The sequence below is a fragment of the Clupea harengus genome, chromosome 11, assembly GCF_900700415.2.
Source record: "Clupea harengus chromosome 11, Ch_v2.0.2, whole genome shotgun sequence".
NCBI lineage: Eukaryota > Metazoa > Chordata > Actinopteri > Clupeiformes > Clupeidae > Clupea > Clupea harengus.
Genome location: NC_045162.1, coordinates 8,115,498 through 8,127,757, shown reverse-complemented (window position 1 = coordinate 8,127,757; position 12,260 = coordinate 8,115,498). Strand labels below are relative to the sequence as shown.

Here is a 12,260-nt window from a genome sequence, read left to right as displayed (position 1 = left end):
GAAGGAGGAGGAACACAAATATAGCTAAAGAATAATTGTAAGACAGAGAGATAGAGAGTGTGTGTGAGAGAGGTATAAACCAGATGATGGAGTGGATGTTGTTTATGTTGCCCGCTCCCAATACCCAAGAGCGCACACACACACACACACCCCCAACCCAGAGGAGTGGGTGAGTAAGCATTCTCTGCCTGCTGCCAGTCCTCTGCTGTTCTGCTTCTCTGCAGTCCTGACAGAGCACATTCACTAGGGCACTGAGAGTGGTGTGTGTGTGTGTGTGTGTGTAGAAGCAGGAGAGGCAGTCTGCAAAAGCACTTTCTTAATGCCGTGTGTGTGGCATTCCTTCGAAGAGTCTGTTAAAGTGTGTGTATGTGTGTGTGTGTGTTTCATACAGCACTTAAGATCAGTGTGTTTTCCTGTTTCTCACAAATGACTGAACCAGATGTGACCAAGGCAGCCTCCTACCCTCCCCCGTCACACAACTCTCTCTCTACCACACTCACACACACACACACACACACACACACACACACACACACACACACACACACACACACACACACACAGTCAGTCTGTCTTCATACCTTCTCTCTCTCATCCATCCAGGCATACACAGTATGTCTGTCTATCTGTCTGTCTGTGTACCTCTGTCTATCTCTCTGTCTCTTAATACACTCCCCTCCACACACACTGTCTGTCTGTCTGTCTGTCTCTATCGTTTTCTCTTTCATCCCGCTGTCTCTCTCACACACACACACTCTCTTTGTCCTATCTATACCTCACACACACAAATACACTAAAATCACCCTCAATACGTAAGTGAGTATGTGAGTCTGTGTGTGTGTGTGTGTGTGTGTGTGCGCGTGCGTGTGTGTATCCAGACAGTTTGTTTAAAGTGAATGTGTGTGAATGGCATAACTCTACTCTCATTCACACTGTGTGCTCCTTCAAAAACAAACACTCCATTCTCCATGATCTGTTATGACATTAGGATTATGACTTCACACACACTCTGTCTCTCTCGCTCTCTTTCACTCAATTGCATGCGCACACGCACACGCACACACACACACAGCATTCTATGCTTCTTGCAAACATAAAATGATTCAGACTCCCAGGCATACAAATCTAAAGCTCCTCCTTTGACCACCGTCTTCACACAAGACAATTTATGTGTGTGTATATGTGTGTTTGTGTTTATGAAACAAGCTGAAGCAGTGGCCCAGTATTAAAAAGACAACATGTGAGAGAGAGAGAGCAAGCTGACATGTTTGACAGGTTTGCTCTGGTTATGTGCCCACACGTATGTACACACACACACACACGCACACACACACACACACACACACACACACACACACACACACAATGGGCCACCTGTCCCCTATGACTACCAGAAACCTCAAACAAATCTCTCCAACGGCAAACATCAGTTGATCACCTGCCAAAAGCACTCATTCTCAGAGCCAGAACATGTCCCGCAAAATGATAACAATCTTGTTATATAAGAGCACTCTTTAGGCCTGTGGAAAGACATTATCCCTGACGTGTACTACGTAGGTGGGAAGCTGTTACTGATTTGTGTGTGCATGCGTTTGTGTGTGTGTGTGTGTGTGTGTGTGTTTTACTTTCTCCACTCCGTATTGGAGCTTCGCTTACGCTCCGTGAAGTGGCTGGTTTCCTGGAGCCTATTGTTTCAGACCAGGTCGTAGATATGGCAGGAAAACCCCTAAAGAGTCCATTAAAATGGTGTGTATCTGTGTGTGTGTGTGTGTGTGTGTGTGTGTGTGTCTGTGTCTGTGTGTATGTGTGTGTGTGTGTGTGTGTGTGTGTCTGTGTGTATGGGAACAGGATGGAGAGGAACACAAATTGTGTGCAAGTGAACACTGTTTGTGAGTGAGAGTAGTCAAGTTGTAGTAGTTTGCTAGTAGTTGTAGTAGTTTGGTAGCAGTTGTAGTAGTTCGCTAAAGCATACTATAAACATCCTATTTTAGCCTAAGGCTACACTCCATTTTAAATATAGAAAAGTCCACACTCAAATTACTTTCCACAACCTTTCTTCTTATAATCTCATCTGTGTTCAATAAAGCTAGATGCAAACACCTAAAGGGTTTCCCAAGAAATGGAGAGCAACACTAGCAAAAGGCCACACATTTCCCCCTGGGGATCTGCTGCGCCCCTCCCAAAAGGCACAGGTGACCATGATAACACATCAGCTAATAAGCAGCACTGAAAAGGACAGGGAAACTGAGCACAAGAGCAACATGTGCTGGCCTGACGTACAGATTCCAGGTTGACAGTCAATCTGAGTGGGCACTACCAGAAGGATGTTCAGAAATATCAAGGAATGTGAGTGGACGACATGTGCAAGATTACATCGATTCATCATATCCACACACAGGTCACACCCCAAGTTTGGAGGATCGCAATAGGCAGAAGGCCATTCCTCCTTAGTGCATGGTATGTGTGCGCACACACACACACAGGGAGTTTTCCAGATGGGGTATCCTGAAACACCCACACAAACAGCAGTAGTGCCCTCTCCATTCAAGAGGGTTTTCCTCCCCACCCCCTTCTAACCGGATGCCTCACAGCCACAGCTGACAAACTGTAACCCCCACATCTCTCTCTCTCTCTCTCTCTCTCTCTCTCTCTCTCTCTCTCTCTCTCTCTCTCTCTCTCCGTCTCTCTCTCTGTTCCTCTCTCTATCCCTCCCTCTGTTCCTCTCTCTATCCCTCCCTCTCCTTCTCTCTCTCTCCCTCTCCCTCTCTTTCTCTCCCTCTCACACACACACACCCTCTAGAGAGCGAATTAAGCTCCTTTTTAAGCGGGGGCTCATCTGCTGTGTCACACATGTCCTAGTCTCAGTTATTCACACACACACACACACACACACACACACACACAAGCAGGCATGAGTGTAATGAAAGGGACAGGACCATCTGCCAAACCTTACTGTACTGACAGAGGGACCCAAAAGAAGACAGGGGTTGGGGTAGGTTGGATCAGCGAAATGTCACACCGAGTCGTGTGTGTGTGTGTGTGTATATATGTGAGTATCTGGATAATGCGGGAGGGGAAGACACACGCCCGGCAAGTGTTAAACCTGTCCATCTCCCTGCTGCAATGCATCGATCGAGGTTGCACCAGTCTAAATACAGGATTGCTTAATAACAGTCACAAAAACAACTGGTAGCTAGGCTATATTCATCTGGGGATTACGTCCACATTCAGCCCAACGCAGAGTCTAAGCCAATAATCACCAGTGTAGGCTAAATATCGCTTTAGTATTTATAAACGATATCATTTTAGCTACCATTATTCAGTTAAGAGTTGCATTGTAGTTGGGAGTCTACTGGTGTTGGATGAAGCTTCTGATTTACATGTTTATCTAGTATTCGGCAGCTAAATTAGAACATGTTTGGTAGCCTACAAAGGATGGACTATTTACACATTTTTTACTTGGCTGTACATTTTTTCAAAATGTGAAATCATAGTCACCTCAGGATGGATATTAAGTAAGTAAAATATCGTTATTTTCGGCGTGGGTGCTTTACTGAATCAGTAAATTAATCAGTGACTACTACTTTGCTGGGTAGCGCTACCCAGGTAAATTAAATGCATTCGAGATAACTTAAAAAAAAAAAAAAAAACATTTGTCGCATTGTGAGAGACTAAGTTTGTAAACACTACCGTGTTTTAAAATCACGATTGTGTTACAAGGCGTTTTGACAGTTTGGAATTTGTAACAAACCTATCGCTAGCGTTACAATAACGCTGATACTAGCTAGTTAATTCATAATCATCTCCACAACTAACGTGATTAGCCTGTCTGATCTGGCTGGCTAGCGAGGGTAACGTTACCTCAAATGGTAAGGTTAGCAGATAACAGTTGTGCAGGCTTCCAGTGCCTGGTAACGAGAGTCTAACGTTAAAATCTGAGCAATTTTTCTATGGCAATAAATGCTGTATCGGCTTCAAAGTGTTTAATCACCGTTAGCTAATGGGTTTTTCTCTTACCTTTAGCATCAGTATCCTTTTGCAGGGTTTTAGTAACCACTTTCCAGACATTGCATCCTAGAAGGCAGAGCACAATCACTACGGACCTGCTTCGGTCCGTACGAAGCATTGTTAAGACTTCTCACTAAAAATAAATCTCGCCTTTAAAAAGTAACTTCACACCACCAAAACGTATCCTACACCATTGTGCTTCGGATCCCCCTCCATATTTTGCTACATCAGCGACCTCTATTTCTGATGTGCTTGTTATTGTATTCCAAAAAAGTCCGGATTCAAGCTACATCCTCGGTTGTCTTGCCGCCCTATCGGTCCCTTTTTTCTTCTGTCCTGAAAGACTTTTCGTGTCAAGGGAGAAACAGCTCCACCAGCGTTAACTCTTCCACTACTAGATAAAGTCCACTGACAGAGAAAGCGTGAATAGAGCGACACCTACTGGATAATATTTGATATCTGTCTTACTGACTCGGCCGACTTCTGTCTAGCGTCCGTCAGTGGCCTTGTTACTGAATGGCTGGAAAGGAAACCAAAAAATGGATAAATACATATAGGTGTGTGTCCTTCGGTGTTTAACATGTTCAATCACAACAGTAAACAGTGGCATAAAGCACGTGGATACATGACACATCGGATTTTTTGCAGACATGCATTTGTTGCTCATCACAAATTATCCTCAGGTCACAGATAAGCCGTCATTATTGGTTGTTTGAAGGTGTGATAAAACACCTGAAGATGATAAAACACCTGAATATGGTAAAACACCTGAAGATGGTGAACATGGTGAAGAACAAGGTGGCTTCCAAAGAGAGGGCATGATGACCCGTCAGTGAACAGCAAATCTAGATTGTGTAATAACAGTGAGACCCCTATATAAGATAACTGAAGGAAGACACAGAAGTGTGGGACCATGAGGACCACTGCGTGTGTGAGGTCTGGTTTTGCTGATGGTGAGTGTTGGGAGAGCGGCCAATTCATGTTTTCACCAGAAGAGGGCGTGGAACATGTGGTGAGGGGTTTTCCAGCTTGAGGAACTAGTGTTGGTTGCCATCTGCAGGAAAAACTGATGGCTCTAAAGCTGAGCAGCCTCTGAGACAGGCTGTTCCATCTGCTAGGGAAGGTGCACCACAGTGGCCATGGACAAGTGGAGTGGCTGGCTGAATGGCACCTTACAAATTATCTGTGGTTCTGGATGGGTGGTGTTGGTACACCTCACAAATTCCCCTTGATGCACAGGTTGTCTGTGTTCAAGATGGCACAATGTCACCCAACATATAGCCTTTCCCTGGTGCAATAGCCATTACACTCATAGACTACCCATAGTTTGTAGCAAGCTACCTGCTATCTGCTAGTGAACTTATTTCCCCTGTCAGAATGTATCTGTTTTTGCAGCTTATTCTGAGTTGGTCTTTGGGATACCATAAGTTACCGCCTACCAGTAGGTGTCTCTGTTTGGGAACATACATATACAGAAGACATTTTATTACCACAAGAGCTTTCTTTGCCTATTAGAAATAGAAAACAGGCTTGGCAACTGTGTGTTAAAGGTTTGTTGTTTAATGTGTAGGCAGCTCCTTCAAGTGTGCTCTCCCACTGTTACATGCGGCTTAAGCGGTAAGATCCGGAGTGGAGCGAGAACACAGAAATTATAGAAGAACGGGAATACTTTCTCAGTGAACGTGTGTGCCATGGCGAGCAAGAGCGTGTCACTGACGGGGTCAGAGAACGAGACCCGTCCTCCGTCCCAGTCCAGAACCACTCGGATCTTCTGGATGCCCAGGCTCACTGCGAGCGGAGTAGGGCACTGTTCCGGAGACTGGGACTTGTACTCCCCAAACACGTTCCACAAGCTCCAGACTCCATTCCAGATGGCCTTCCCCTTACGGAGGGTGGACTCGGTCATCACGCCCAGGTACCAGAGGGAATTATCCCCAACCTCGATGTCCCAATGGTGCTTGCCCGAGTTGAAGCCCTCAGAGCCCAGCACACAGTGGTAAAAGTCAAATCTCTCAGGGTTGTCTGGCACTGGGTCCATGTTGTCGCTGTACACAAGGCTGGTCAGGTCTTCACACATCAGGAGGTGAGGTGCTGCTGTGTTGGGGTTCAGGATGACAGGAGCTGAGGAGATTCAAGAGAGAGTTAAATGAATAATTGCAACTTCTGGATTCATACTTCACTATCGTCAACGTGAAACAAGCCAATCTGCACCTGCAGATCAGGCTATCCTACAAACAAGCGAATGTACATGCTTTTCTACAGGTGAATTAAATAGATATAAATATTGAACCTGGCTGAATGTTTATGTGTGTGCACGCTCACTGAATTCAATGATCTCTTGCATCTTCTTCCAGACTTTAAAGCTCAGGTTGCCCATATGCTTTGCCACATCAATTAGAGCATCGGAGACCATCTCTGGGATCTTCAGGGTGCACTTAGTCCTAGAAACAGTATTCAAGTGTTAATCATCACTGATTTCATTGAGGAACCACAGACTAAAAAGAACAATATGAGTATTTGACTTACTTTTCCATTGTAGCCTTGAAGTTCTGTTTGAAAAATGAGAAAATGTATTTAGTGTGCATGTACCACATTACCTCTGTTTAGACATAATCTTCCTGGTGTGTGTGTGTGTGTGCTTTAATGTCATTGACAGGCAGCGAGCAAAGCAACGAGAAATTAGCAGAGTCCACTTTGAATGAACTAAAGCTAATTTAATAACTTGGAAAAAGAATTTTACTAATACAATACCATAAGTAAGATCCTAAGCGCAAACATGGGTGGTTCAGTGCAATGCTCCCACACGCCACACGCTTTGGTTCATGCGTGACAAACTTGTTGCTTTGCTTGTTGCCCGTCAATGAAAATTACGGCCGTGTGTGTATGTAATGTAGTTAAAGGGTACAACTCATTAAATGTAGAGTTGAATCATACGTTAGTGACATAGAAGACATACCATTCTTTTATAGACATATGACTCATACAGAACCACTGAGTCAGATGCCGTGCACTTTGTGTTTATTTGTAGACTACATGTGGTGAGGGTCTAGTTTGTAGGCCTTTTTGGTTGTTTCCTGGTCGTTTCATTCGCGGTACCTCAGTGGTGGTGACCTACCTATTGCTGTCTGATCCAGCGACAGCCTTGGTACATTCAACAGTATTTACGTACCTCACATTTACATCTAGTCCTTTAGCAGACGCTTTTATCCAAAGCGACGTACAAGGGAGAGAACAATCAAGCTATGAGCAATAGAGACCTAGTGTAACAATAAATACTACTTTACATAATAAATAAAAAAGTGCAGGAATGTAAGTGCGAGTTAAGTACTAGACTTGTACTTGACTATTTGTTCTGATCACTTGTAAACTAGTTCATTTGTTTCAGCCATATATTTTTTTAATATATTTATTTTGGTATTATTGTTGTTATTGTAATAATTGATAGTTTTACTTGAATATGATATTTAATATTGTTATATGCATTTTGTTGCTTTATGCTTATTGCCTAATTTTCTCATTGTTGTTTTTACTTTTACTTTGATCTTTAATCAAATATTTTTGTTAGTCACTTTAAAGGATAAAAGCGTCCACTAAATACCTAAAGCATGAACTATAATCATAACTATTTTACTTTGAGAGTCACAGATTCAGTATGTTTGTGACGACAAATAAACAACTTTCAAGTCGCCTGTGATTATTACTTTCAAGTCGCCTGTGATTATTACCTGCACGAATGACACATCGTCTTGTTTGAGTTCCTCCTGTATGGCTTGAATGGTGTCAGAGACAGATGAAATCTCCCTGCTGATTGTTTCGATCTTCTTCTTTATCACGTCGCTCTTCTGCCTCTCCTCCGCCTTCACAGATTCTATTCTGGCTGCCTCTTCATCTTGGAGGAACTTGTGAAGTTTTTTTAATTTCATCTTAATCTGTATTTCAGTGAGCTGGGCCTGGCTCTGGTGTGGGAGATCATGAATAATTAAATGATCATTTTATTTTCAACACCTTGAATTACATGCACAAATATAGTAATAAAATACATAAATACACATTTACAGAGAGGTATTGATATAATATAACTGCTGACTTTGAAGACTGTCTGTCGTGAGCAGGTCACTTTGGTGTTAGGCCAACCCATGATATTCATTTCTTTTAGAAACGCAAGACTGAAACTAAAACTGTAACAGCTTCCCTCTCATGGAAATCCCCACTAGTCACAGTTGAACATTTTACGTCAAATGAAAACTAACATTAAGAGTGACAGGGTTAAACTGAGAGAAAACATTTATATATCATGTCTTTACCAAATACTTAGCAGTATACAGTGTATTACCTTAATGAGCTGAGCGGTTTGGTCATAGGTGTTTTTAACGTCCTTTAAAAGCTTCAGCTTCTCTTGCAATGGCGTCAGTGCAGTGCTGAGCTCCTCCTAGACACACTTATCAGTTTATATCACATCACTAAACGCTGTTTGTCACAATCAGTCACTTCAAAGACAGACAGACAGACGAGAGACACATACTGAATACAGTACATCAACTCAACAAACAACATGACAAACTCCACCCTTCCATACAGTCCCTCTGGGTGGTGTCAGTCTTGTTTCTTTAAATGTTCAGAAAATAAGTTCAAATATTTATCTTTAGGACCATCAGGGCTGTGTGACACCCAAGGATGCACACACAACATAATGCATGTCTTCAAACTGCACACTGTATGACAAATTACATAGAATTAATGGTAAGAAACAGAGTGTGAATTATGCTTAGCAAATGGTGTGTTTGGGGATGGGGGTGTATCTTCTTAGACAGTACACATGTTAAAGAAATACACAATGTGTAAATGCCAGATTGAAGTTGATTTTAGTTGTCAGGGTTCTTTGTGACATTTCCTACAGCATTGTCCTTTGGTTCTAACGCATCGTTTTCAGTTAATTCTCTGACAAAGCCTTGAAATACATAAACTTTTGCGGGTATGGACTGAAGACGGAAAGAACTAAATGTTTTGTCTCACCTTGTGATCGAGGGCAGCTTCATCAATGGGGCAAAAATCGTGTTGCTTGTGTTTTTTTGACGTCTGACAGACGACGCACACAGGCTCTTTGTCATCCTGACAAAAAAGCTTGAAACTTTCACCGTGTAGACTGCAGAGCCCCTTCGGTGGTCCAACACTTTTCCCCTTCAGGACGGCCTCGCACAGGTTTTTCAACGCCAGGTTCCGCGGCAGCTCACCTTTGGATGACTTCCGTCTACACACCGGGCACTCTCGGGATTTCTTGACTTCCCAGCACGTCTGCAGGCAGCCCTTACAGATGCTGTGGCTGCATAGCTGTATGACCGGGTCATTGAAGATATCACAGCAGACTGGACAGGTGAGGTCCTCCTCGGGGAAAGAACGTTTGGAGGCCATTTCTGCCGGTGCTGCGTCAGTAGCCTATTATTCTTTATGTTGTCTCAGCTCTCTAAAACGGGATTGAATCTACTTTCACTTTAAGTCCGACTGGTTTGGTGATTAAGTGCATTCCTATTTAGCCTGCCTACAAGGGGTTGTACTCGTATCAAGTTTTCCATGCTAAAAATACACACATTCTCGAACAAAACAAAACAAAACAAAAAACCGACTCGCACACCAGCTAAGCAATCGCGGAAGTCTGGTCGAGGGCGGACTGTGCCAAATGGGAGGACCAGGTTATGATGAGAGGCTTTCAAAGGAGCTATCTGTAGGCCAGACACCAAGCGTTTCCAATCGGTAGTGCATTCCAAATTCCGTATGAGTAGCCTACACTGAACACTACCGGAACGAGCGCATAACGACCTCAACATTAAGCTTTTGTGAATGGCAAGCTACGACGTCTCTTATACTGTAAATAGAATTAGCTTATGTATATTTTCAGTGATTCTATTATTTCGAAGTTAACCTCAGGTCATATGAATGTTTCATACTCTGTTGGTGTTAACTAATTGAATGGGTGGCAAAAGTGGAGCGGTTCAACTTAATAGTATTGGGTCAGAAAATGAGATACAGCGCAAATGTTTTCCTACAGCGATATATTTCACAGTAACGGTGTTGTAATCACTTTGAACCACGATAATAAGGTGTTTAATATTATATTGTCAGTTTCATTGTCCAACTCAAGTCATCACTCACTATAAAACGAGGCAAATGTGTTTGAAATATCAAACTAAGAACAATATAATCCAAGTAACAAATGTCTTGCAATGCATGCTGGGTAGCATTGAGGCTATACATGGGAACGACGAAAATTAAGGACCTTCACACTTACAAAGGTCCCTTAGAAAAATCTGAATGATAGATCATTGGACTGTCATCTGTAAATTGATTGCTTTGTCAGACACTGTAAGTAGGCGTAAGTACAACACAAACTGACCATCGGGAACTAGGCTACCTCCTCATAACATGGTTGTGGAAGTAACAATCCCTTTGACAAACATCAGGTGAGTGGTATTAAAAATATATATACAGCTCCAGCCCAGCTTACTTGTACAACAGTGGCATTCTCCTCTCTCTCTACACGATCATAGAACCGACCTCTGGCCTTGACTCCATGGATATTTTCCATAGATATAAATTACAACACCTCTCCGAACCACAAGTGTTCTTTAAGCAGAAGAAGGCCCTTTCTGCTGAAGTGCTGGTGACTGTTATTGAAAGAACTAGCTGACAAAGTCTGCTGACGGGTCATCTTTGATAATACACTGCCACGGGTGTACTTGTGAAAAGAGGCATCATCATCATAAATTATCTGAAGCCCTGCTGATCAAAGAACGGATACGTCTGAAAGAGTTGACTCAGTTTACTGTCAGGAAACCCGTCTTGTTTCGCAAAGTTGCTGAACGACCCATGGTCAAGGACACGGAAAAAGCTCAGACTTTTCACGTCTGTAGATCCATGTGTTCGGTGGACAGAGACGCTGTCAAGGATTCCAAAGTAGAGGTGGCGATACGGATCAACAGGGGGCGTGTCACTCCCATCACTGCTTTGGCCCGAAACCTTGTTCATAGCCCTCCCAGCCACGACGACGTCTTGACTTCCTCTGAAGAGCCATACTTTGAGTAACCGCACCGCGATGCACCACAATGAAAGGGGCCAAGCTCAACCTCACGTTGTACTACATCAGGCATGCAAGAGATGAGTTCATTGTGGATGGTACTGGACATTCCTGTGAACCCTGTTGACATTTGTAAATGGGAAGCAAGCTCTTGATCAAGCTCTGCCATATCATTTACTAGCTAGAAATTACCCCTGATCAGATTAAGAGCAAAATCATCATGCCCACGAAATGCCAGTTATTGCTATTGCCTCTTTATTATCTCATGGTTTTTAGTTACCTGGCTATTGTGCTTTTTGACACTTAAGGCAACTGCTTGATCAAGAGCCTGATCAATACTTACTTTCCTACAATACTTACTAATGAATATATTTCATTTAAGACGATTTTTTGGAAATTCACTTTATTAGCTGCTCATGTTAGACAGACACTATTTGCATTCCTGATCTGATTGGTGAGAAGACAGCAGCAGGTAGAAGTCTCTTGACCACCCACTGACCATTTACCATATGTTTTCGGTGATTTGCTAATTTTTCAGGGGAAAAAATGTGAAAGAAGCCAAGTGGGGGTGAACCAAGTCTGGCATCCATTGTCGGCCTGAAATAGGTAAGTAGTTTAAGTGTCAAAATTGATTAATTAGGGGTAATAAATGTGTGATAAATGTGTCATATATGATGGATGTACACTTTGTTATTTGGTTGATATCTGATCTCCTGTCAATTTCTGATATATGCACATTGTCCTTCTGACAAGTCGTAATTTAACCCAAGCTCTCTCCCCCTCCCCAATGCCCCCAGTTGTAGTTTCAGGGATAGCTGAGGTGTGATGACAGTGAGTGAGCATGGTTTTGGCTGGTCTAGGTGTGAGAAATGTTTGATAACACCCCATGGTGAAGAACAATGTCTTAAACCAAAGTTATCCAAGACCCCATTGATGTGTGGGGGCCTGTGAGTGCTGAGAACAGTGGATGCCCCCCAAACTGTCATTTGTCAGGCGCTCAAGCACACCTAAATTAACACTTCAAGGAGTTGTTCAGTTGGTGTTAGTAAATGCATTTGAGTTAGAATTACATTAGTTAGTTAGGTTAGTGTAGTTAATGTCTGTTTAGTTAGATGAACACTGCCTGATCAATTAAGGTTAACTTCAGATAATATTGAAATTACTTAATACAGTTATGTCCACA

General features: G+C 42.8%; 2 protein-coding genes across 2 annotated transcripts in view; both read right to left on the bottom strand.

Annotated features, from left to right (window-relative positions):
* Window positions 1-5,065, bottom strand: part of fam171a1 (family with sequence similarity 171 member A1) — a 34,381-nt gene extending 29,316 nt beyond the window's left edge. The window contains exon 1 of the mRNA XM_012817962.3: window positions 4,018-5,065. Within this exon, the coding sequence (XP_012673416.2) occupies window positions 4,018-4,126 (109 nt within the window). The 5' untranslated portion in view covers window positions 4,127-5,065. The remainder of the gene's footprint in view (window positions 1-4,017) is intronic.
* A 485-nt stretch (window positions 5,066-5,550) lies between these two features.
* Window positions 5,551-9,709, bottom strand: LOC105891784 (nuclear factor 7, brain-like). The gene is made up of 6 exons (XM_012817961.3): window positions 9,022-9,709; window positions 8,342-8,437; window positions 7,734-7,964; window positions 6,535-6,557; window positions 6,331-6,449; window positions 5,551-6,129 (listed from the first exon to the last, which is right to left on the bottom strand). The coding sequence occupies exons 1-6, from the start codon at window positions 9,415-9,417 to the stop codon at window positions 5,588-5,590; spliced, it is 1,407 nt and encodes a 468-aa protein (XP_012673415.2). The 5' UTR covers window positions 9,418-9,709; the 3' UTR covers window positions 5,551-5,587.
* Between the last annotated feature and the right edge of the window lie 2,551 nt (window positions 9,710-12,260).

What these genes read in the sequence shown, in the direction of transcription:
- LOC105891784 (XM_012817961.3), bottom strand. Translation starts at nt 9,417, where the DNA reads ATGGCCTCCAAACGTTCTTTCCCCGAGGAGGACCTCACCTGTCCAGTC. An exon ending in AAGCTGCCCTCGATCACAAG is followed by an intron (nt 8,438 to 9,021) that starts GTGAGACAAAAC and finishes AAGTGTGTCTAG; the next exon opens with GAGGAGCTCAGCACTGCACT. An exon ending in TTCAAGGCTACAATGGAAAA is followed by an intron (nt 6,450 to 6,534) that starts GTAAGTCAAATA and finishes TACTGTTTCTAG; the next exon opens with GACTAAGTGCACCCTGAAGA.